Here is a 27,344-nt window from a genome sequence, read left to right as displayed (position 1 = left end):
TGTGGCAGAGCAGATAAACTAAAGCTCTAGCTTTCTAGACAGAGGAGCAAGGAAGGGACCCCAAGGAGCCAGAAAGTGTTGGGGAAATGATGAAGAAGAAGAGACTTAAGAAAGTGAAATCATTAAGTTGTGTATCAACCTCTGGGTTCTATTCTGAGCTGCACATGAGTGGATCTGACCCTAAACCACATTCCAAAGACTTTGAGAACTGAACTCAGGGATAAACTACCACCCAAGACTGGCATGGGACAATTAGAAGGTACATCAACCTGCCCAGTAAAATCTTTGAAAACCAGACTGATACTGGACACATGGTCCAAGAAAGGTGGATAAGAATTTGCAGCTTGAACCTCATCGGGTCAGTTCCCTGCTAAAACAAAATAATCAACATTCTCCAAAATCTGACAATGAGGGTCAGAATTCATAACATTAAAAATGTCCAGGATATAATCTGAAGTTACTCAGCTTAGAACAAAGAAGGGAAATCACAATATCTCACATGGAAAAAGATAACAGATGCCAAGCTGGAGATGACACAGTGGTTGGAATTATCAGAAAATAGCAAAAATCAGTGAAACTATAAATTGAAAAACAATAGAGGAAAAATGAAGTAAAGATCTAGTTATTTGAAAAAGTTTAAAAAATTGAAAAACCACCAACTAAGTTAGCAAAGAAGGAAAAAAGACACAAATAACCAATATTAGAAATGAAAGAGAGACTACCAATACATACCCCTCAGACATTAAAAGGATAAGAAAACATCACAAATAACTCTGTGCACACAAATTTGACAACTTAGATAAAACAGACCAATCCCTTCAAAGCTACAAAGTAACAAAAGTAAGCAAGAAGAAATAAACAGAACAGTTTTACAACTATTACAAAAACTGAATATGTAGTTTAAAACCTTTCCACAAAGAAAACTCCAGGCCCAGATGTTTCCACTGGTGAATTTTACCATACATTTAAAAGATAAATAACACCAATTCTATACAACTTCCTTCAAAATATACAAGAGAACACTTTTAAATGCATTTTATGAGGCCAGTATGACTCTGATATCAAAAGTAGACAAAGCCAGTACAAGAAAAGAAAACTACCTGCCAACATCACTTATAAAAATAGGTGCAAAATTCTCAACAAACTTGCAAAAACAAATATGACTATACATAAAATAAATAAGGCATTGTGACCAATATGCCTTAACCTGCAAGACTGGTTCACTGGTCAAAATGAGCCAATATAACCTATTATATTATTAAATTAAAGAAGAAAAATATGATCATATGCAGAAAAAACATTTAAAAAATTCAACATCTCCAACTAATAAAAAAATTAAAAAAAAAAAAATTCAACATCTGTTCATGATTTTTAAAAAAAACTCTCGGTAAAATAGGCATAGAAGGAATCATCCATAACTTGACAATGTACATCTACCAAAGAAACTTAGCTAATAGAATAGGTGATGACAAAAGACTGAAGACCTTCTCTTCAAGTTTAAAGACAAGGCAAGGGTGTCTTCTCTCACCATTCCTATGCAACATCATGCTGAAACAACAGATTGGAAAGGAAGGTATAAAACTGTCACTATCCGCAGATGGTATGACTGTCATATAGAAAAACATCCCAAGCAATCTATTTAAAAAAAAAATAAAAGCTCCTAGAAAAAATAAATGAATTAGCATGGATGCACAGTGACATACAGAAATTGATCACATTCCTATACACTAGAAGTAAACAATTGGGATACAAAACATTTAAAATATCATTTAAAACCATACTCCCAAAACATAAGAATAAACCTAATTTTAAAAATGTGCTTGCTCTGTATGCTGAATACTATAGACCTTGATTTAAAAAAAAAAAATCATAGATTTATATAAATGGAAAAACAGTCTATGTTTATGGATTGGAATACTCAATGTAGTTAAGGTCTTAATCCTCTCCAAATTCATCTATAGATGCTTTTTAATACAATTCCAATCAGAATCCCAGCAGGAATTTTGTAGACATAGGCAAACCGATCATTAAATTTCAATCTGTGAAAGACACTTCAAAAATGAAATGAGAAGTTATAGACTGGGAGAAAATATTTTCATTCACACAGTGGAATACTACTCAGTAATAAAAATGTAAGAACTACTGATACAACAAACTGGATCCATCTCAAAGGCCTTGTGCTGAGTTTAAAAAGCTAGCTTCAAAAGACTACACACTTATGTTTATATGTTATTCTGAAAAAGACGAAACTAAAGGCATAGATCAGTGGTTGCATGGGGTTAGGGGTTGGGAAAGGGTTTCATTATGAAGGGACAACATTGGGAACTATCTGAAGGGGTGGGACTGTTTGTTCTGTATCCTAAATGTGGTGGCGGTCACGTGACACTACCCATGACTTAAGACCCATAGAACTCTACACCAAGAAAAAGGCTTTAACTGCATGTTAATTGGGAAAAATAGCAATAAGAAGAAAAACAAAGGGAAAAAAATCACAAGACTAATCCTGAATCACAAACACTTGATTTTCAAACATCTTGCCTCTAGCATTGCTTTTACAACCTACAATGATATTGTTCTTGGCACCACCAGCCCTGAAAAATGTCTAAGGTGCCAGGAGTGCTTCTAACACTTGGTGTTAACTTATCCAGTTCAGTATTGAAAAAATATTTGTTGACCTACATATCTTCCTGGCATGTTGGATACACCTATAAGCTAAACAAAGTAAAACCCATACCCGATAAGTGAGAAGAAGGGTATAGACAATAAAGATAAACATAATAAATAGGTAAATTACAGATAATAAAAATTACTATTGTTATATAAGTTATACTATACTATAAATAGCATTGTAAAATATAAATACATGTCATATATTATTATATAGTATATTTAATAATGTAATAGAATAATAAAAAAGAAATTACATATTATGAAGAAAGATGATAAATGTTATATAAAAAACAGAAAAGAAAAAGAATTTAGAACATTGGGTGTAAGAGGGAAAAAATTGACAATTTTAACTTGGGTGGTAGAATTGGCTTATTTGAAAAGGTAACATTTGGATGGATTTGACAAAGGGGATGCAGATATCCAGAGGAAAAACATTTTAAGCAAAGAGTATAGCCAGTGCAAAAGCCCGCAAAGTGGGGATATGTCTGACCTGTTCGAGGAGCAGCAAGGAAGCCTGCATTATTCCTCTGATACTAAAGCTGCACAAAGAAAAGAAAATTACAGACCAATATCCCTCATTAATATACGTGCAAAAAACCCTCAACAAAAAACTAGCAAAACAAATCCAACAGCCTAGGATTATATAACATGATTTAGGGGGATTAATCCCAGGAAAGCAAGAGTGGTTCAACATTAAAAAAACAATCAGTGCAGTACACCACATTAATAAACAAGGGAAAAAAGGGATCATCTCAAATGATACAGAAAAAACATTTGACTATATTCAATACCCTTTCATGATTTAAAAAAACACTTGACCCAATGTCCTGTCCACCTTCTCCAGACCCACACTGTGGGTTGGCTGGCCCAGAAGCACGTCATCCATCCCAGGCAGAAGGACCTGGTGAACACCAGAGGAGGTCAGCATGATTAATCACCGTGGCAGCTGCCGTCTATTGAGCTCTACTGTGGTGTGTGGTGTTGTGTGTTTGTGTGTGTGTCATGCATGCTGTGAGGGGGGTGGTGGGTGTGTTTCATGGGTACTATAGATTCTGTATTTTGGAAGTCACAGTATATATTTGGTATTTATATAATATATATCTTCCATTTTGTAAAAAATGTTACTGCATCATAGTTGTTATATAGATTAACTAATGCTTCTGAGGGCTTCCCTGGTGGTTCAGATGGTAAAGAATCTGTCTGCAATGGGGGAGATCCAGATTCAATTCCTGGGTTTAGAAAATCCCCTGGAGAAGGAAATGGCAACCCCCCTCTAGTATTCTTGCCTGGAGAATTGCCTGGAAAGAGGAACCTGGTGAGCTACAGTTCATGGGGTCACAAAGCATCAGACACGACTTAGCGACTAATACACACACACCCACAATGCTTCTGAAGAGCAAGGCACAACCTCTGGACACAAATGCTCAGTCAACAGCGGCGTGATCACTGTGACTAAAAACAGCACCGTCTCCAGGGCTCAGCTCACAACAGCCCTCCATGTGGATACTCTTACTATCCCCACATTCAAACTGAGAAATCGAAGCACAGTGAGATGAAGTAAACGTCTCAAGGAACACGGCCACTGAGGTGTAGAATACACAGGCCTGAGTCCAAGGCCCACAGCTTTTGTCTTCCTCCTGGAGACCAGGGCCCACTGTATAGACGACGGAGCTGAGCCAAGTGGCTTGCCCAGGGGGATGCCAAGTGTGGTGGGGGACACAGATGGGCACCCCGTCCCCCATGTCCAGCACACTGCCCTGTCCTTTACCCCACAGACTCTCTCAGAAGAGGCTGGGGTTTCAGTTCCTCTTTTCTAACCATTAGGGAAGGTCAAGAGTGACGTATTTATTTTAACGAGAAAAAATTGTTCTATTTATGAAATCTGACTCTCATACATTTAAAAATTACTCATTGTAAAATCAGGATGACATTTGACCGAGGAGTTATCCATAAAGAATCAGGCCTGATGCCATCTACAAGTTAATGCCCAAACTTTAAATCGCAGGCTATTGAGTCAGAACATTTAGCAAATCATCACTATTATTGTGGGAGTATCCAGAAAAAGCAGGACAAATACACACATACCCACATACCCCCCCACACACACTCAGAGGCTTTGAAGGTAGACATCATCACCATGGTATTGTGAAAAGCTCCCTTTGTTTCTCTTGCTTCAGTAAAACATCCATACCTCTACAATGCTTCCTGTGCTCATCCCACCAGGATGCTGGAGAGATCCACACATCTTTATATCCGAAGGTGAGTGAATTGGGACACATGGAGGAGGCAGTGTTAGTCACTCAGCTGTGCCAACTCTGTGACTCCATGGACCACAGCCCACCAGGCTCCTCTGTCCATGGGATTCTTCAGGCAAGAACACTCCAGGGGGAGGAGGCAGAACCAGGGACAAAGGCAGTGCTGGGATCCTGGCCCCCCCACCACAGCCACAGCAGCTGAGCCCATAGCTTGAGTGAAACTGAAGCAGCAACAGAGGTGGCACATAGGACACAGACCCCCACAGCCACAGGGAGCTGGGCAGCGACAGTAGTGGGACCCAGGACGCTGGTCCCTCCAGCCAAAGCTGCACCCGCAGCTCCAGGCTCCCCTCCTCCCAGCAGCAGCACTTAGGAGCGCAGCAACCCTGAAGCGGTGAAGACACCAGTGACCCTGGTTCCTCCCCTTCCCCACGCGGCAGCAGTGCCCATGACCCAGGCGACCCCAGACATGGCGAAGTGCCAGTGACAGCAGCAACCCTGGCAGCACCCAGGCACCAGCCATCCCAGAGGAAGAGCGGTGAGGTGAGTCCACAGGGGCACCCCTGGCAGAGGGGCTGCAGGGTGCCAAGTGCCGGTGTTAAATACAGCCAGAGGCCACCAAGAGAAACCAAAAACTGGGGCTACAGCACCACCTACTGAAACACAAAAGAAAGGCCTTCTAATCAGGAACTTGAATTGTTAGACTCAAAGTAAACAAAACTTCACCTAAATATGAAGGACATTTCCTCCTTCAAATGCACTGGCAGAGGAACAACTCATCAAGCACCACGAAAAACCAGGATAACACAGTATCACAGGAAGAAAATAACAACTCTCTAGAAACTAAACTTAAAGCCTCAGAAGATTGTGATCTAACTGACAGAATTCAAAATAGCTGCCATGGAGAAAACTCAATTAACTACAAGAATACTCAGGAAGGCAACTCAATGAGTAAAGAGTAAAATTAATAAACAGAAGGAATACTTTACCAAAGAGATTGAAACTCTTAAAAACAACCAATGGAAATTCTGGAGCTGAATAACTCAATAAATGAGATGAAGAATGGATTAGAAAGCACTAGAAACAAAGCAGACCATATGGAAGAGAGAATTAGAGAGCTCAAAGTTAGAAATCTACAAATGATTTGGTTAAAAAAGTAAGAAAATAAGATTTTTTAATGAAGAAACTCTATAAGAATTATCCAATTTGATTAGAAAAGGCAACTTTTCTAATGGGTATCCCTGAAGGAGAAGAGAGTTTACCTAAAGAAACAACAGCTGAGAACTTTCCAAATCTGGGAAGAAACTGGATATATAAGTCCATAAAACTAATAGAACTCCCAATTATTTCCCAATACAAAAAGATCTTCTTCAAGACACATGACATTAAAACTGTCAAAAGTCAGGGATAAAAAAAAAAGAATTTTAAAGATGATCAGGAGGGAAAAACAGACAGTAACCTACAAGTTACCCCCTTTAGGTTATTATATTTCTCAGCAGAAATGCTCTAGGCCAGGAGAGAGTGGAATAATATACTCAATATACAGAAAGATTAAATGTGTCAACCAAGAATACTCTACCCAGAAAAGTTATCCTTCAGATATGAAGAAGAAATAAAGTCTTTCCTAGACAAATAAAAGTAGAGGGAGTTCATCACTACTAGACCTGCCTGATAAGAAATGTTGAAGGGAGCTCTTCTACTGAAACAAAGGAGCAAAAGTCCCCAGAACTTTGAGTGGGTGATAGACAGAATCAGAAAGCTGCAACTCAGCTGTATCAGATTAAGTTGTTAAGCAATTAGCACATACAGGTCAAAGGGGGAATAAAAGCATTTAAAAAAAATATCTACTTCAATTTGATAATAAACTCACAACACAAAAGGGAATAATTTGTGGCGACAAAACTAAAAGGGAAGAATAAAAAGATAAAATCTGTATAAGCTAATGAAGATGACAACTTTTCAGTAGAAAAAGAACTATGCAACCTATGAAATGGGTTTCCCAAGTGGCACAGTGGTAAAGAATCTGCCTGCCAGTGCAGGAGATACAAGAAACACAGGTTCAACCCCTGGGTTGGGAAGATCCCCTGAAGTAGGAAAACGGCAACCCACTACAGTATTCCTGCCTGGAAAATTCCATGGACAGGGGAGCCTGGAGGGTTACCGTCTGTGGGATCACAGGGTTGGACACAACTGAGCAAGTGAGCACACACAGCACAGCAACCTTTGGAACAGTTTACACAAACCACACGGTGACCATAAAACTGAAACCCAGAGCAGAGACGTGAAACGCAAACAACAGAAAATTTAGAAAAATGTCATATACAACCACCAAACTGAAATGACAGACAAGCAAGGGAAAAGAAACTATGAAGATACAGAGCAACCAGAAAACAAAAGGTAGAATGGCAATATTGAGACTTCGTATATCAATAATCACCCTAAATGTAAATGTATTGAATTCACCAGTTGAAAGACAGAGTGGCTGGGTGGATTAAAAAACAAGACCCAACTATATGCTTGTCTCCAGGAGACTCATCTCAGCTCTAAAGACAAATATAGGTTCAAAGTGAAGTTATGGAAAATTATACTCTAGGCAAATGGCAGCAAAAACAAACAAACAAAAAAACAGGTGTAGCCATACTCATAGCCAACAAAATAGACTTCAAGCCAAAAAAGATAACAAGAGAAAAAATGAGGATAATCCCTCAAGTAGACATAGCATGTGTTAATATACATGGACCTAACCATCGGACACGACTGAAGCGACTTAGCAGCAGCAGCAGCAGCAACATGGGAATACCAACATATATGAATTAATTTTAACTAACCTAAAGGGAGAAATTGACAACAACATAAGAATAGTAGGGAACTTTAATACCCCCACTCACATCAACAGTTAGATTATTTGGACAGAAATCCAATAAGGAAACACAGGGCTTCAGTGAAACATTAGACTAGACAGACTTAAATAAATACAGAACATTCCATCCAAAATCAGCAGAATACACATTCTTTTCAGGTGCACATAGAAATTCTCCAGGATAGACTATATGTTGGGACACAAGTCCTAATAAATTTAAGAATGAAATCATGTCAAGCATATTTCCAACCACCTGTATGAAACTATAAGTTGATTACAAGTGAAAGGATGGAAAAATCACAATACGGGGAGACTAAACAACATGGTACTGAACAACTATTGGGTCAATGAAGAAATCAAAAGAGAAATAAAAAAATACCTGAAGACAAATTCAAATGAAAGTACACCATACCAAAATCTATGTGATGCAGCAAATACAGTTCTAAAAGGGAAGTTTATAGCAACACAGGCTTACCCCAAGAAATAAGAAAAATCTCCAAAAAAACAGTCTAAGCTTACACCTAAAGAAGTAGAAAAGAAGAAACAAAGCCCTAAGTCGGTAGAAGGAAGGAAATAAAAAACAAAAAACAAAAAAACCTGGTGGAAATAAATTAAAGACTAAAAAGACAATAGAATGAAACTAAAACCTGGTTCTTTGAAAAGACAAGCAAAATTGACAAATTTTTAGCTAGACTCACCAAGATAAAAAGAGAGAAGGCTCACATAAAATCAGAAACAAGAGAAATTATTACAGATATCATAGAAATACAAAGGATTGTACAAGAGTACTCTGAACTGCTATACATCAACAAATTGGACAACCTAAAGGAAATGGACAAAATCTTAGAACAAACAACTTTCTAAGACTGATTCATGGAGAAACAGAAAATCTAAACAGACTGATCACTATTGATGACTGAAACAGTAATCAAAAATATCCCAAAAAACAGAAGCCCAGGATCAGACAACCGGCACATTTTGCCAAACATTAAAAGAAGGATATCAAGCAAAAAATTGAAGACAAGGGCATGCTTCCTAACTCACTTTATGAGGCCAGCACTACCTTGATACCAAAACCAGACAAGAACAAAACAAAAAAAGAAAATTATAGGCCAATGTCTTTAAAACATAGATGCAAAAATTCTCAACAAAATAGTAGCAAACTAAATGCAACAGCACATTAAAAGGATTATACACCATCATCAAGTGGGATTTATTCTAAGCATACAAGTGTGAGTCAACATCCACAAATCAATCAATATGATACACCGTACAAACAAAAGGATACAAATCATATGAGTATCTCAACAGATGCAGGAAAAGCATCTGACAAGATTCAACATCCATTTATGATTTTTAAAACTCTCAATAAAATGAATAAAGGTCATAAATAACATATGTCAAATCCAGCTAACATCTCACTGAACAGTGAAAAACAAAGCTTTCTCTCTTAGATAAGAAACAAGTATACCCACTCTCACCACTCTTATTTACTATAGTATTGGAAGAATTAACATTGTTAAAATTTCCATATTACCAAAAAAATCTACAGCTTCAATGCAATTCCTATCAAAGTTTGAACAATATTTTCCACAGAAATAGAATGTAAAAGTTCTAAAATTTGTATGGAACTACAGACAGCCTTGAATACCCAAAGCAATTCTGAGAAAAAAAGGACAAAGCTGAAGGTGTCACACTCTCTAATTTCAAATTATACTACAAAGCTATAGTAATCAAGACATATATAAAGAATTCATGCAACTCAACAACAAAAGAACAAATTTTTTAAATGGACAGAACTCTAAGTAGACATTCCAAAAATTACATGCAGGTGGCCAACAGGCACCTGAAAAAATGTTCAACATTACTAATTATTAGGAAAATGCAAAGCAAAATCACAGTAAGATATTACCTCATGCCCAATAGGGTAGCTATTATTAAAAAAAAAAATAGGCAATAACGAGTATTTGCAAGGGTGCAGAGAAAAGGAACCCTCATACACTGTTGGTGGGAATGTAAATAAACATCATGGAGATCTTGCAAAAAATTAAGAATAGTACCACCATATGGTCCAACTATTCTGCTTTTGGGTATTTATCCAAAGGATATGAAAACGTTAATTCAAAGAGATATATACACTGTTACGTTCACTGCAACTTTATTTACAATAGCCAAGATAAGGAAACATCTAAGTGCCCATCAACAGAGTAATGGATAAGAAGATGTGATACACATGCACATACACATGCACACATACACATACACAGTGGAATACTACACAGCCATAAAAATATGAAATCTTGCCATTTACAATATAAACGGACCTTGAGGGTATTATGTTACTTGAAATGTCAGATGGAAAAGATAATGTATGATTTCACTCATATGTGGAATATAAAAAGTACAAAAATAAGTGAATAAATAGAATAAAACCAAAACAAACCCATAGAAGGAATTCCCTGGCTGCCCAGTGGTTAGACTCCATGATTCCACTGCAGGGATCTCAGTTCCCCAACCAGGGGATCCCATATGCTGTGCAGCCAAAAAAATTAAAAATGAAAACAAAATAAAAACATAGATACAGATAACAGATTGGTGGTTAGAGGAAGGGAAGAAGGGTTGCAGGAGGGCAAAATGGGTAAGATGGATCAACTGTATGGTGCTAAATGGAAACAAGATTTTTGGTAGTAATCACACTATAGTATATACAGAAGTCGAATTATAATGTTGTACACATGAAACAAATAGCTATAAACCAGTGTCACCTCAATTTTTAAAAGGTGCAGAGTCTAATAGACTTTTGCCCAAAGAAGATACACAAGAAGCCAACAAGCACATGAAAAGATTCTCAATATCAACAGCCTTCAAGGAAACGAAAATCAAAAGCCCAATAAGATACCACATCATCCCCATTAGGAGGGCTATAGTCAAAGAGAAAATGACAAGAGTTGACAAAAAGATGTTCAAACTAAACCCTCGCACACTACTAGTAAGAACATAAAATGGAGCAGTCACTCTGGATAATGATTTGTAGTTCCTCAAAATGTTAAACATAGAGTTACCATACAATTTAGTCATTCTACTGTTAGGTATCTAGCCAAGAGATACACAAACGTGTATCCACAACAATCTTGTTCATGAATGTTCATAGCAGTATTATTCATAATAGCCCTAAAGTGAAAACAACCCAAGTGTCCATCAGCTGTTATGTACACGTTAACTGCAGTACACACACTGGAATATTATTTGTCAATAAAAAAAATTAAGTACTGATACATGCTACAACATGGATGAACCTTGAAAACATTATGCTAAATGAAAGAACCAGAAACAAAAAAATTACATACTCTACTATTCTGTTCATGATATATCTAGAATAGACAAGTCAGTAAAGACAGAAAATAAATTAATGATTGCCTGGGAATGGCGGTAGGGGTGGAGGAAATGGAAAATAATGGATAATGGGTATGGAGTTTCTTTTCGGTGTGATAAAAATGTTCTAATCAACCATGGTAATGATCATATAATTCTGTGAATATACAAGAAAAACAGTCAATTGTACATTTTAAATGGGCAAATTTCATGGTGTTATGTCTCAATAAAGAAGCTGCTCTTAAAAAAAGAAGAAAAAAGAATAAACTTTCTCAAAAGAAAACATCAGGGTCCTGAGGTTTTACTGGCAAGTTCTATTACATAGCTAAGAGGGAACACCGCCCAACTGATTAGACTAGCATAAATTTGACAGTAAAAATAGTGAAGAAAGTGTGAAAGGCTGAACTTTCTCACAAACAAAAAATGTTTTTAAAAAGTCAGCAAATCAAATCCAGCAATAATTAACATCATGAGCAAATTCTGAAGGAATGCAAGGTCAGAAAACAAATTGATTTACCAGATTAACTGGTGAAACAAGAACAATCACGATTATCACAGTGGTTGGAGAACTGACATCCGACCCCCTCACCACTAGCTCCCAGTACTGCCGTCTGGCTGACACACACGGTGCTCACTTTGGACAAACATGTGCAATGTCTTTCAGAAGAGAATCCTGTGGTGTTAAAGGCGACGTGACCTGAGAGGTGGAAGGCAGGATAGTTTACTGCAATATTAATTTTTGTCTTATCATTGATGCTTCAGAGGAATGAAAAAAAGATACCAACTATTCTGTTGCTTTGTTCTTTCATGGGATCCCCCTCCTGATCCAAGGGAGGTGGGCGGTTCTTTGTGATCCCTCACTTTAGTGGAATTCTGTGCTATAGGAAGGAAAGTAAAAAGTTGTTTATCAAAGTCAGGTCCTTGAGAAGATTGGCCTGCAGAAGAGATGTCCTTGTTAGGGGAAATGGAAGCAGCAAGAAAGAACAAGAAGAGTCCCATGATTGGGAAGGATGCTATGGTTTGTGTCTCACAAGTCAAGGACCTCACCCACGCCCTGACAGTGCCCTGGCAGCAGGAGACGCGATCTAGGAAGGCAAAGGCTACTCAGCACACCAAAGAGGCTGGGCCCAGGCACCTAGGCTCCTAGGCACAGCAGAGATGCCAAAGGAGAAAGTGAGCCTGTGCGCAGCAGAGCTCTGCCCTCAGTTTCCAAGATCAGGTAAGCGTCCCTGGTTCTCGTGGGACTCATCCGTATCCCCTGACCCTGAACTGAGTCAGACTGGTTTTCTGCCAGCTCTCAGGGTAGGGGGGTGAAGTCAACTTGATTTAAAGAAAAGACAAAGTTAACGAAGACAAAGTGAACTTGATTTAAAGGAAAGAAAATCGTGCTGTCACCAGCAAAGCCCACTGGGATCCCCAGGAAACATAAGATGGAATCTAGGTGATAAGATAAGGTCTAACCTCTTCCTTTGTGCTTAGTCTAGTTTCACGTGTTCATTGGTTACTGCATGCAGAGGCCCTGCACAGGGCAGGCACTTCAGACCGGAGTTCCCGGTGCAGGACACGGCAACCCGCAGATCCGGTGCGGAAGCGAGGGGCGCCATACTCAAGATGGTGGCAGTGGGCCACGTTCAGTCGGTGCGCCCAGCACTGCGGTCTCCTCCCCTCCCCTCTACACAGAATCCCTAAAGGCAGCCCCGCCCCAGGCTTGTCCAGCGAGCAAGAGAGCTTGCAGCTCTCCATTCTCTGTTAAAAGAAGAAAGGTTTCCTTTGCTTCTGAATCCGCTTCGGTCTCCTATTGGCTTAAACATCAGGTAGGAGGGCCCTTGCTGGGAAGGGACTCAGGAGGGTTTAGTAGCAATGTAACTTTCCGCACACCCACTTTGTACTACGCATGCGCAGGATTTGTGCAGGGGACGCAGGAGACAGACACACAGGGGACGGATTAGGGAAGCAGGCGGCAAAGCTCTACCTCTCTTCCGGGGCTGGCCACTGCTTGAAGTTTCCCTGGGGGTCACAGCCAGGTTCTCCCCTCTGAGGGTCCACCACTAGCTCCTGCCTGGTCTTCGGGGCATCCTTCAGGTCCCTGCGCAGGTGGAGGGTGCCTCGGGCCATGCTGTCCAGAAAGCTGAGGATCTGCAGGCAGCTCTGGATCTTGGGTGGGAGCAGGCTGGCAGAGGAAAAGGCCGCACTCAGCAGGTCAGCAAATGGCCTGGCCTTTGTGTCCTCCCAGGAGGGCGGAGGGGCGTCTTCTTCCTCCAGGGCCCCAAAACAGCCCAGCAAGCAGAGGTCCTCAGCCAGCTTCTCAAAGAGCCCTGTCCTCCTAAAGAAGTCACCGTTGACAGGGTCCAGGTACAGTGCAGCAGACAAAGCACAGAGGGTGTGCAGGACAAGGTCCAGGGTCTGGCTGGGGGACACTGCCCCCCACGTCTGCAGTGGGGGCTCCTGGAGAGACCCCTCCAGGTCAGAGAGGAGGGACAGCAGCCCGTTGAACCCACTGGAGACTCTGAAAGCAGCGCGGCCTTTGGGGGTCTCCAGGATCCGGAGCAGAGACTGAAACCAATGAGATAAAAGTGTGTGAGGTCCAGGCAGCAGATCTTTAATGCTGAGCTCCAGCCCAGCATTGCCAGAGCATTCCTGATGCTCCTCCAGGATCCGTGCTAGAGGAATAGCGAGTTACCCAGGGGCAATTCTGAAATATTGGAAGGTCAGTACTGTTCCTCTTTATTTTAGTTTCGGGTTGCCCCTCAGCCTTCCTCTAGATTGAAGTGACATGAAATCAGGCTTACTCACTGCTGTGGATTGTGGCACCTACTTAATAAATACTTGCTAAACTCATGGAATGAACCACTTTCTATATTGCAAAAGGAAACAGTGAAATCTATATAAAGCAGTTTATTACTATTTACCTTCCTCTATGTGCAAGCGCAGGTACTTCTAATAAATGGAAGATAGTCAGACAAATCTGCTTAAAACCTGGTGTTAATATACAAGGGAATTAAGGTGGAAAAGAGAAATCCTTAATGGAGGGAAACATATAGGTATAGCATATAATATAGACCATGTGCGGATTTTAGGCTGTTAGAATGCACATAGTAGAATCTACCTTTGCAAGACTGCTGAGGTTTTTCTGGACAGCCAAACTTTTAATTCCCTCTGAAATCAAACATTTACTAAGCCCTTCTGATGTACTATTCTTTGCTCTTAGTATCCATGATATACACTAGGTGCTCAGTAAATGTTTTAGAAGGAAAGAAGGACTGCTCTTAAGAAGTTCTCATTCTGGGCTAAAGTCTCACACCTAAGAGTGAAGAATGGATGGATGATTTTAGATAAATATCAAAAGCCTTGAAATTTTGGTATTTAGCTGTTTATTACTCATGAAAATTGAATGGGACTCCATCAAACACCCAGGTCTCTTAAGCATGTTTCCCAGAAAATGACTAGTCCCTGTAGTTTTGCTAGTAGGTGCTGGAGGAGTATTTGAATTGTTTCATCCTTTATGATGTTTAATGTTCTAGTGACACAGGAAAGAGAATTTTCTTGGCAGGCACAACTTAAAGTCAATTTCAGGATGCTTGAAACAAGGTTCAAAGAGAAAAAAGTAAAGAAAAAAAAGTTCCTAATTTGGGAGAGAGGGGTGAAGCTGTGTCTTAAATACATGGCTTAGGGTGATAGTCTGTGGCATAATACATAAAAATCCAACGACAAAGAGAAAATTGATGGGTCAGAAAAGGGAGCGAAGGGACTAGACTTCTAAATTCTCATATAGAGAAAGTCAAATAGAAACTCAGTAAAGTTATAGGTAAATATGAAATATGAAGTCATGTACTTTGTGGGAGAAAGTAATTTTCTAGTTCTATCTCTAAAATGCTGATAACTCTAACCTAACACTAGTGCTTGTCTGAAACAATATAACGTGTACCACTAGAACCCAAATTTTATTATCTAAGATTATAATCTGCTACAAGAAGCTTGAACTGCTTGGCGGACGGTGAACCCAGGCATGCGGTAGGAAAGGATGAAATGAGCCAGAACTAAGCTAATGCACACAACCTAGGACTCTTTCAAAGATGGAGAGAAATGATGACCAAGAAGCTGCTTAAAGTGTTCCCACTGCCCCATCAATGATATTTCAAGTAAACAAAACAAAGACTGTAGAAACTAGGAGGATCTATACAAGGCCAAAGGTCATGATTATGCTCAAAATGGACAAATTATCATATAGGGTGAGGTAGAAAGATTCATCCTTACCAGTATGGGTCAATTGATCTTTTCCCAGTTATAGGAAAAGGAAATGCATGACTTATGGTGGTTAGATCAATCATTGCCCACCACAGCTCAGGGGGATGGCTGTGGGGAAATTGAATTATTTTGTTCTTTAAAAGAAACCCAACATCAGGGTCACCCACTTACAGGTGATCAAATCAGAGTCATGGGATATGCTTCAGGGAAATGGGCTTTCCAGACTGTCTGACAGACAGAGGCAAATTGAAACAGTAAAGACTAGTGTTTCTAGTGATAAACGCTTTCTCCTCCTAGGTGAGGATATGACTTAGCTACTTCTGTTGTTGTTTAGTCACTAAGTCATGTCCGACTCTTTTGCAACCCCATGGGCTGTAGCCTGCCATGCTCCTCCATCTGTGGGATTTCTCAGGCAGGAATACTGGAGCGGGTTGCCATATCCTTTTCCAGGGGAGCTTCCTGACTCAGGGATCAAACCCGTGTCTACTGCATTGGCAGGCAGATTCTTTACCACTGAGTCAACAGGGAAGTCCAACTACTTCTGTATTTTGGCTCAAAACTCAGGAAGGATTGCATTTATAGACAGGTCCTTACAGAGAAGATTATTTGTAGACTATTAGAACAGATTCTCCAGGATGGTAATGTTGGTGAATGTAAAAGCTTATGGCTTAGCAGCACAGAGTTCCCTAGACTAGGCAGGGACTTTCTCTGAATACACAGCATCACCACAGCTGCCGTCCCAAAATCCCACCCCCAACCCTGGGATTCTGGGGCCAGTTGTCTGTGCCTGCCTTGTATGAGCAACTCACTCTAGACAGAATTAACACTTCTTTACTAAGGTGGAAATGCGCTCTAACCTTCAAGTATGCTGAGTGGTGGTAGTCTCTTCCTGCCATCTGATAATCCACACGAAAGGCTGACTGACCATTAGCGTGTGGTTCAACACTGTCTATCTCAACCTGTCTCAATGTGACTAGTGCCATAAAAAATAAATAAAGTACCAATACATCCAGAAATCTGAGGCTCTAGGGTGTTAGACTGTCTAAATTTATGTGAGTGCTTTCAATAGCTCTGAAAACCACTATTACGTTATTCAGGGCAAATGGAATGAATGGAAGTCTTCTGCTTATCACATGACACGTGACAAAATAAACACCCAAAAGAGAGAATGATTAACAAATAAAACTAATCAGATTATAAGCAATTGTCTGAGTGCTAGATGACCACTAAAACTCCCCTATTCCCTTAAGAAACCACCTTCCAATTATCCAGTTTGATACCAAATATTGCTCAACAGATCTCCGTCATTCCAAGTGCTGAGAGCAGATATTTTAAAAAGAGATCAACACAATAATAGCTATCCTTATGATCTGTGTCTCTCAGAGGGTCTATCCCCTTAATTCCTAGATGGCACTTCTCTCCTCCTATAGGGAGGGGGGAAGAAAAAAAGGAATGGCTGTCCTTAATTGTTGCTTTGTTTGATTTATTAAATTCAGAGTCATTATCTAAAATGGGGGTAATGTCATTAGAACTCAGGCTTCTCTATTATTTCTTGGGATGGGGTTAATTTCATATTTGCAGAGTCATAAAGTAAAGAGTCCAAAATCTAATTACAAAGACTTAATTTCATAGCAACTAAAGAGAAACATTTCTATCATAAAGGAAAATAAATACTGCGCTACTTCGGGAAACGATTTGTCAGGAACTGGGGGCCTAGGAGGAGGGTCTCCATTACTGTCATTCAACTTTGCATGATAATGCATCACCTAGGCTTGCAAGTCTGCGGAAGGGAGTAAATTTAATCAGCTGAAGTCAAAGTAATCAGGCTAGGGTTGACACATTTCAAGAAAGGTCAGCGTTAAGCACATTTTCTCCTCCTTAACTCAGTTACCATGTCATCGTCTCTGAGTTAGTATTCCTCCAGCTTGAATCTATAAAATGGATGTCTGCTGCAAAGCGCTAACTATGTTAGGACTAACAGGATTTATTTCACATTCTATTATTTGTTATTCCTCATAATTTTCCATGTGTCATGCTGGAAGACGGGTGAGGTAATGCAATTAAGCTCAGAGTTGAACAGCTAAATGTATATTAGCAAATCAATCTGAATTTGTGCATAACCCAATCATGGTCCCACTGGCCGTGGAGAGGAAATTCATTTGCTTACATTATTCTTTAACTCGGTTATCATTTGCCAGAATTAGGTGGTGAAGTCACATGTGCTTCTGTATTGGTATGGAAGCACCACTGGATTTTTGGAAGCAACTGCCTTAAGTCACATGTTTCTGGAGGAATTTTCTCCTCCAGGGCAGCTGGCTAATTCTCAGGGAAAGGAAGCGAGGGTGGCACCATGATGTGAGTATACTTCAGAGATGGCAAACCTTTATCAGGTGGTGGGGTGGAAGGTCCTGCCTTTGAGGTCCCCACATTCCATCACTTCCCCTTCATTCTACATCTGACCCACTTTGCAGGCACAGGGCAGGCACACTCTCAGGGACCAAAAAGGGAAATCTAGCCAGAACTACTTTTACATCTTTGTTTCCCAAGGGGTTCCCAAAGTGATTTAGAACAAAGGCCTATCTCATATCAGATTCCAGCAAATGTTGGCTAGTTGCTCATAGGACTCGATGGTGGGCAAGGCTGGAACAGGCTCTCGGACCCAATCCTTCCCCACAACTCACCAGAGCTTCAGTGTGTTATCAGCCTGGCCCCAGAAGAGCCATGGAGGCTCCAGGCACCCTCCCCACTGCCCAGCAGTAACTTGGTACCCAGGAAGAAGTCAGCACATTGAGCGCAGGGTGAAAGTGAAAGTGAAAGTCATTCAGTCGTGTCTGACTCTTTGCAACCCCATGGACTATGCAGTCCGTGGAATTCTCCAGGCCAGAATACTGGAGTGGGGGTAGCCTATCCCTTCTCCAGAGGATCTTCCTGACCCAAGAATCAAACCTGGGGCTCCTGCATTGCAGGTGGATTCTTTACCAACGGAGCTATGAGGGAAGCCCAGGGTATGACTGTGTTAAAAAAGCTCACACAGTATTCATCCCTAATGTACTCTCTTGGTAGTGTGATACTGAAATGATATTAAATCTGTAAAACACCATGGCTTCACATTGCTAATTCTGGAAATTCAGCCTTATTACCGAAGGTCTGACACTCCAGTAAGGTGCCTCTGGGCTATCAGATAAGCAAGATGAACTTTGGAGCAAAGCAGAGAGTTTTTCTGTAATAGGCACAAAAACACTGTATTCTCCAAAACTTTCCTCTCCATGGATCTGTTTGACTATAAATGTGAAAATGCCAGGTACAGTTAGGGATTCCAATTATTCATAGAAAATCAAAGTCCTGACTGCCTTGCTCCCTTCCTTCCCTGTTCCTCATTCAAATTAAGGTGAACAGAGACATATGAGAAAAAAATTCAACAAAGAGCATGGTGAAGAGAAAAGACCACCAAATTTTTAGTCACTAGTCAGGCTCAAATTCAACTTCATCTTTGAGTATTAGAATCTCTCCAGGTCTGTCTCTACTGCCACGTCAGGACTGGACCACATGAAGCCAAGGTGCTTTCCAACTATAAACTCTCATTAATTCTTGCTATCTCTCTCCCTTAATCTCCCCTCTACATGCTCCCTTCAGACCTGTTGCTTCACATAACCATGGAACTCCAGTATCTTTCAAAAGACCTTTAACTTTCCTTTTTTGTTCCATTACCTTCACTGACTTTTTGACTCTGTGATTAAATCACTGTTTTGATTCTTGTCATCTATGAAATGCACAATAACTATAGTTAAAATGTCATTTTTGAGTGGGCTTCTCCTGACACATTGGCTAAGGTGAGCTCTACAGGCTTAGGTCATCAGATTACATGAATACAGCTACATCAGTGCCTGACACTGGCTTTGCTGAGAAATTAAGTAGGTAAAATAAACTAAATGTCGTTCTCTAACTGTTAAAATGGCTTTGTACTGACATAGTCATGGCTAAATACATTTGAGGGTTTAATTTTGGAAGTGAGAGCAACTTTGTGTTATACAAAATTCACCAGTGGTCCAGTATAACATGGTAATGAAACAGGCGTGTGTATTGCATACAGGGTTCTTTTGCAGATGTGATAGGTCTGATAGATGTGATAGGTCCCCAAATCAGTTCCCTGGGGGATATTTGCATTTCAGTCTGCTTTTCTCTTAAACAGCCATAAACAAAAGATAGGGTATTTTAGTTAAAGGTATAAGCCCCCACAGACAAAAGAAATGGAAAAGCAGGAACAGAAAGAAAATTGTGAGAGCTGTAAGGCTGATGATACTTATTATCATCTTTAACTATTTTAAGACAATTTGATGATGTTTAACAATATTATAAAAACAAAAATATATGCTTTTCTTTGTTGTCCAAAGGTGACACCCTAGTTTGACTTCTCCTTGTGTAACCACTGTTACTGTGCCTTTGACTGCCTTTGGCTTCCTCTTCCCAGTTCAGACATTTGCTCCTCTGTGACCCTTCCTCAAACATGCAAGGCAACTCTGGTTTCTACTTCTCTGTTCCCATGGCAGCCTGCTTTCAGCATCTACCAGGGCATAACCATGCTGCATCACCATGATTGCTTACTTAATATTAGTCCTAGTCTAGAGCTACCAGTTAGCAAAGGCTGAGTTTCATTCAACTGTGTGTCCTGGGCACTCAGCATCAGGCCTGGTAACTAGTAGATGCTCACTAAAGGCTGGGCAAGTCAACAAGGCAGCAGCTCGGCCACCAGCGATTCGGGCTCCACATCCATAGTTTACAGTGTGGCTGGGAAGTAACTGCCCAACCAGGGGCTACATTTCCTGGCACCTCATGCATCCAGGTGAATCCTGCCCAAGGAAAATTGGACACGCACCAGTTCTAGGCCAGAAAAAGAATGTGTGCCATTTCCTTTGCCCTCCCTTCCTTTGTCTGCTGGCTGGATTAGATGCCTAGGTGGCAGTAGTCCCTGAATGACATTCCTCCCAATTACTGATTGGACCATATGTAAGAAACCTCTAATGTGCCAGGCTATTGAGTAGGTGGGATTTATTTGTGACAGCAGCTAGTACTACTCTACCTGTATGATAAGTGACCAAGTGAAGGAATGAATGCACGGGCAAATGCCGATCACTTGCTGCATGTCCATAGGAAAGCCCATCACAAAGGAGGACATGACATCACCTTCAGGAGATCCAGTTTCAGCTGTATTTCCCCTTGAGTGGACGAGCACAAAGCGCCCACAGTGATGCTCATGTACTCCTCGGCGTTGATGACTGAGAGCTGCTCCAAGATGCTGAGTGAGGCTCCCCGGTAGCACTCATCATCCAGGAAGATCTTGATGAAGGGCACCATGCCGTGGTCTTTCAGGACAACTGGGGACCAGACAGACAGTATTGCTAGAGTGATGGGTGCCTTGGCACCTTAGTTTCAATTATAAGGACAGCTTTTCTTTACAATTTCCAAGTTTGTTTGGCTACATATGTATGTGTTTTTTCCACCCATTAGAAACTTTTTTTTTCAAAATCAATACTTACTGTTAAAATAAGAAGAGGAATAGAGAAACTATGTAGCTGAGAATTTTTAAAAAAACCGCTTACTTCTCTAGTGAGAATTCTGCTTTTGAAACCACGCTCCCCCCCCCCTTTTCTAAGTAATATAAACTTTAATTGGACATACCTCTGAAACTTATTTCCACATAATTCCCTAATCTAGTGAAGTGAGTGAAGTCGCTCAGTCGTGTCTGACTCTTTGCGACCCCAGGGACTGTAGCCTACCAGGATCCTCAGTCCATGGGATTTTCCAGGCAAGAATACTGGAGTGGGTTGCCATTTCCTTCTCCAGGGGGTCTTCTCGATCTAGGGATCAAACCCGGGTCTCCCGCATTGTAGGCAGATGCTTTACCGTCTGAGGGCAATTCTTATCTTATCAATTCTTATCTCTGCCTAAAGTCTTGTTGAAAGCAAGCCAGAATTTAAGAATGAATTTAATTCATAGGCAGTTTCTTGGGATGGTGGGGGAGCAGAATCAAAGAAATATGGCTAATGGTATGTTTTTTGTTTAAAAGTAATCTTAAGAATTTCTTCCCCAGGATTGATCTTTGGAGTAATCACATGTAGAATAAGAACCAGGAAGTAACTGGATCATTCAAATGGCATGATGTAGATTTGAGCTGGTCAACTCCATGAAGCAGGATTTCCCAATTATGGGCCAAGGATTCCTTACATGGAATCACCTAGGGGGCCTGTTTAAAAGTAGATTTCTGGGCTCTACCTTGACCTGATAATTAGATCTCTGGGAGGGAGCCTAGGAATATGTATCTCCCTTTTAGCCAGAACCTCCAGGAAATCTTTTATAGTCTCCCATTAGAGATGCTCTCCCATAATGAAATAGTCATTCACAGTTGGTATAGTTGACTGTGAGGGCCCCAGGTAAAGATGCACCAGATCACCAAACCCACTCATGTCACTTTTTTGATGCATCTGCTTCATAGTATAACATACATGCATGTATTTTTAAACATGAGAGCCACGTGATCTCAGGAAGCTAAATTTTTCTTTTTAATGAATGAAGCTACGAAATCCATCATGGGCTAGAAGCACATCAAATTATATCTCTAAAAATGATGACAATATTTTACAATTCGAATCTTTTTATAAATGCAACTATAATCAGTGCAGCAGGATATTAAAAGATTTTACTGGAGAGAAATGGGGTTTCTGTGGTCTCATAAATTTAAGATAACTCTTTGACTCACAACCTTATTTAGCAACCTAAACAGTAAAAAGTGTCAACTGATGTGTCTACCAATTTACTGATGATCACCAGACATAAAGCAGTAAATGGACATTAGCCACAGCCATAGTGCTGGCTATTCTTTGGATATAGCCTTTGAACACTGACATAAATCATCAGGAAATAGTCAGTGTTTCCCCAAGCAGTCACAATGTGAATTTGGTACCATTCTCACCTGCATTCCTAACTGACCCTTTCAGAAGCGTGACCACAGTTTTCAGCATCACACAAGTCAGTTCTCTTTCTGTATCTTGAACTCCAGGATTGAACTCTTTGTTTCCTGCCATATTTAAGAAACAATGAAAAACAAAATTTAAGTACATGTGATATGGCCCCAAATCTCCAATTCTATTACTTTTCTATCCTCTTTGTTGTCGTTGTTCAGTCACTAGGTCATGTCCAACTCTGCGATCCCATGGACTGCAGCACACCAGGTTTCTCTGTTCTTTACTGTCTCCTGGAGTTTGCTCAAACTCATGTCCATTGACATGTCCACTGTCTATCTTCTTAAAAAAAGATGAATATCATGCTTCCATTGTAAAGGAGTGTGCATCCCAACTTGTAAGATGTGACCCTACAATCCCTACATCAGAAGCTCTCCAACTTGAATTGCATCAGAGTTCCCTGGAAGGCTTATAGAAAAATCCAAGGTATGTACATGGGGCATGGTTAGGCAGGAAAAGAACCAGGCCAGCACTCTTGAGGCAGAGGTGAGGGGATGCTTCCAAGAAGCCATGGGTATACAACCCAGCAAGGCACAGAAAAGTGTGGCCAAGTTTAGAGGGGCAAGCTGGGCCAGCAAGGCCCTGGTTGTTGACCTCTATTCCAAGTGGGAGATCACTGGGCCCTACAGCACCATGTGAGCAGGGTGGTCATATTCCAGTAGACCCCAGAGCTGACCCCACACATTTCCCCCACCCAGAGCTTCAGGCCTCTCTGAAAGCCCTTTCCCTTTTGCATTCCTGAGGCCTTGTCGTGTTGTCGCCCCATCTACCCATCTACGCACGCAGACAATAACCTGTGCAGGAGGTATCTGATAGCTTAGAAATCATCAGGCCTGAGTTAGCCCATGAGTTGGCTTAAAGTTACACCTAGCCCTCTCAACTTATCATGGGGAAGAGCAAGCAAGTTACGGAAAACAGGGAGGCTGCCTGCTCTGTGAAGCCACATATCCCAAGGGTACTCTCTCTAACCTTCATGGCACCAGGCGACTCTTGCACACTCACTTCTCTCTGTTATGTTGATGGGTGGTGAGGCTGGCACACAGACCAGGCCCAGCTAACACTGACCCCGGCCCATTCCCCACTTCCCCTCCTGACACTCCAGGGAGGCACCTGACTTCCTCAGGATCTTGGCCTGCTTCCGCAGCTGGGCCAGCAGCAGACCCAGGAACCCCGAGTCCCGGAAGATGTCAGTGAAGAGCGGGTCGCCACCGGCAATCCTGAGGATGCTTTGCAGGGCCACGAGGGTGCAGAGCGACTCTGGGCTCTCCTGGATCAGGCGCTGCACCTTCCGCAGGATCTCATGGGGCACGTAACGCAGTTCAAACACCAGGGCCTCCAGCATTTGGAAGAAGTGCCTCTGCACCAGGGTCGGCTTCAGGGGCACGATCTCCACAAACTGTGAGATGGGCTGTAGGGTCCACTCCAGCAGGAAGAAGTTGCGGGCGTTCCAGGTCCACATGGTCCTAATGGATGACAGGACTTTGGTGCAGAGGATGGGGTCGCTGACTTTGTGGAAAACATTCTGCAGGACTTGAAAGGCCTGAAGATTCTTCACAGTCACCCCTGAAGATGCAAAAAGGAATCATCCTGCAAGCCATTTCTCCTGACTATGCCTAGAAATATGTGATTGAATTATCACGAGGATGTGCCATTTAAAGTTTCTACTTTCTAATTCCTATAGTAAATATCTATCAGAAGTCCAGAGAAGCCATCTGCATAGGGTATGAGTAAGGTTATAACTGCATTGTCCAAGATGTGCTGGCTGATTAAGTGTTGAAATGTGGCAACTGTGAACCCAGGCGTGCCTGAGTTAAAAATACACACCAGATTTCTAAGACATAGCACAAAGAAAAGAACACGATGAAAAGAATCATTAACGGTTATTTGTATGATCACATTTTTGATGGTAATATTTTGGCTATATAGAGTTAAAGAAAATATGAAAAATAATTTAACCTGTTTCTTCTTAATTTTTACAATTTTGTAATTAGAACATTTAAAATTATGTAATGTGGCTCACATTATATTTCCATTGGGCAGCACAGGGCTGGAGGACTGGTTTTAATTAGCTAAAATCAAATGATGTTAAAGATTACTAAGCAAAGTCAGTTTCATTTCTAGACAAGCTGTTAAATAAAAAGACCATCCCCCTTTTTCTCTCCAGATACAAGGTCAAGTCTCATTCTATCCTGCCCTTGAGACACTTCCTCACAGAACTCTCCATTTCCAGCTCTCTCTGCCTCAGACACTCGAAATGTTTCTGAAACTCCTCTCTAATCCACACACTGCCCTGTGTGTCTGCTGGAGTCACATCCAGTGGCTTTTCCTACACTGGCCCCACAGCTTTTTACCCTCCACTTCGTCCCCCTCCTTCCTTCCTGGCCCACCCATCCTTTGCCTTGAAACCTCTCTTGAATGAGACTCTCTGTACAGTTTCCTGACTGACCCAGGCAGAGCTAAACCTCACCCCTAGTGTCACCTCTGTTCTTATTTTATCAGCCAGTTACTGAATAGATTATAGCTTGGGGTTTATGTGACAGTGTCTGTAGAGAATCTTTAAAGCAGAGACACCTGGCCTGTTCACCGTGGTTTCCAGCATGGTGCAGAGTGGCTGCTGGACAGAAGTTGATTGAATTCATCAGTCAATCAATCAATCAAAATATCATAGAACTAAGGAGGCACTGACTCTGAGCCTGGGTTGCTATTCCAGGGCCACCAGCCCCTGTTAGACAAGCAGATGTCACCGAGTAAGTCACATCAGAGGTGAGAATGGAAATCACAGATTGTCTCCATTATTTGAGCAAACATTTCCTTTAAGTCTCACCCAGGGCATTTGGGAAAATGTATAAAGGAGAGATTCTAAATACATAGGTAATCCCCCAAAGGCATGACAGAATCAGACCCTACTGAGTCACTGACAGGTGCCACATGTTTGTTTCTGCACAGAGAATCAGGAAATGATCTGCATAGCCTTGTCAGGGCACAAGGCACCCAGAGACGCCCAGAGACCCACCAGAAGCCTCGTGATGGAACTTGAAGCCTTCCAGCTGCGGGTAAGTGATGCTGTCGAACACCTTTAGCTCTGACCTCCCACAGGTTGTCAGCCATACCACCAGCCCGAGAAGCTCCTCCAGGTGGGGGTCAACCTCACTCTGGGTCAGTCCGTCGTACCTGTGGGGACAGACGAGACCAGCTCCCTGGATGTCTTGGACAGAACAGCCAGGTTTGCTCAAGGTGCTTTTCACAGGTAGGCAGAGGCAATGAAGATCACAATGCTCGGCATGACCCCAAAGATCTCCACCAGTTTAGCACCAGAAGGCATGGCGGTGGGCGGGGCAGGGGGGGTTGGTGGATAAAAGTCACTCTGTTTGCAAGCATCAGCCCTAGATATAAGGACTTGCAGAGATACAATACAGAGAAACCTGTGAAGAGCCACAGCATCTGCTCACAGGAGAGCTGCTCTCCGTGGTAGGACTCCCAAAATGTATGGGCTTCAGGCACTGACAGGGCAGAAGCACTCCCAAAATGAGAGATTTGATATTTCAGAAGAGCAACAATACAAACCCCATGGGAAATAATTGGACTTTATTAGATTTCTTCATGCTTATTTCAAGGGTGGGTATTTCTTTCGTTTTCACCTACTTATGTGTAGTGGGCTGCCTTGCTCTTCTCATGGAGAATGGTCTCTTAAGTCTCATTGTCATGTCAAGGGTAAAAGTGTTCGCAGTGTGACTTCCATTAAGGCAGAAAGGAAAACAAATGAGCCGATTTGGGTCTTTTCTGACATTCCCTGAACAGTTTATTTTCCCTCTTGCCTTCCACAAGAAGTCTGGGGAAAACCAACCAGCCATTTAACCGAAGAGATATTCAGGAACTGCTATGACAGAGACGTCCATGGTAGCAGTCACCAGTCAGTGATGGTCCAGACTCGTGTAAAATATGGCATTCTTGTAGAGACGTTCCTTGGGCTTCCCTGGTGGCTCAGGCAGTAAAGAATCTGCCTGCAATGCAGGAGACCTGGATTCCATCCCTGGATTGGTAAGATCCCCTGGAGAAAGGAATGGCAACCCACTCCAGTATTCTTGCCTGGGAAATTCCATGGACAGCTACAGTGAGCTATATAGTCCAGGGGGTCACAAAGAGCCAGACACGACTGAGTCTGTTGAAGACTAAGTCTGAGTCTGACAGACTAAGCACATAGAGACATTCATTCTGTGTGTGCCTTTGGAGGAAGGTCCTCTGGCTGTTGTCATCTAATTCCATTCCTTTGGGATTTCAGTCCCCTTATCCGAGTCATCCCTCTAGACTAAAAGCCTGACTGTAGCAAAATCTGTAAAGCGCAATGGTAATCTGCACCCTGCAGATGAGCAACGCTGCTCATATTCAGAGCTAAGCCAAGGGAATTTTTGTGGCTTTGCCCTTATAGAGCTTCCCCATAACCAGTGGAAGAGTTTGGGCCATCCCCAAGTTTCTTTCACTTCCATCCCTTGGTTTATCAAATCCCTGGACCCAACTTGAAGAGGACATAGCAATTCAGAGTGGAGGAAATTAGTCCAGATTTTGCTGAGTCACATCTTTGTGTGTTTCCCATGGATGAATAATTTGAGAATAACAGTAGGGGAAAGGCCCTCTGAGACAGGGAATGGAAGGAAGCCAGCACAGGAACATTACCAAGCAAGAGCAGTTGGAGCTTAGTCCTCCTGGGGACTCTGGAAGGCAAAGTAGAGCTATCCCACTCAAGGGGCAACTTTGCTGGGTGTATATCCATCAGCTTCTACCAGTCATTGGTAGAGGGCTAGTCCTGATGTTTGCTGATCTGTGGGCACTTCCTGCCCCTCATCATACTGGCAGAGCTCATCACAGCCATCCTAGAAAGCCTTCCAAACAGGATGTAGACCCTGACAGGTGACTGTCAGAGCAGCAGGC

General features: G+C 41.6%; 1 protein-coding gene across 5 annotated transcripts in view; it reads right to left on the bottom strand.

Moving 5' to 3' along the window:
• Nucleotides 1-27,344, bottom strand: part of WDFY4 (WDFY family member 4) — a 255,952-nt gene that overhangs the window by 186,907 nt on the left and 41,701 nt on the right. For all 5 annotated transcript variants that reach the window (XM_043926461.1, XM_043926460.1, XM_043926457.1 and 2 more), the window contains exons 8-12: nucleotides 25,432-25,589; nucleotides 23,529-23,981; nucleotides 22,370-22,474; nucleotides 20,584-20,774; nucleotides 13,130-13,710 (exon numbers count right to left, since the gene is read on the bottom strand). In XM_043926461.1, the coding sequence (XP_043782396.1) occupies nucleotides 13,130-13,710; nucleotides 20,584-20,774; nucleotides 22,370-22,474; nucleotides 23,529-23,981; nucleotides 25,432-25,589 (1,488 nt within the window). The remainder of the gene's footprint in view (nucleotides 1-13,129; nucleotides 13,711-20,583; nucleotides 20,775-22,369; nucleotides 22,475-23,528; nucleotides 23,982-25,431; nucleotides 25,590-27,344) is intronic.

This window comes from Cervus elaphus, chromosome 15, assembly GCF_910594005.1.
Source record: "Cervus elaphus chromosome 15, mCerEla1.1, whole genome shotgun sequence".
In the NCBI taxonomy this organism is placed as follows: domain Eukaryota; kingdom Metazoa; phylum Chordata; class Mammalia; order Artiodactyla; family Cervidae; genus Cervus; species Cervus elaphus.
The sequence above is the reverse complement of the archived record's forward strand: the minus strand, read 5'-3'. Positions and strand labels throughout refer to the sequence as shown.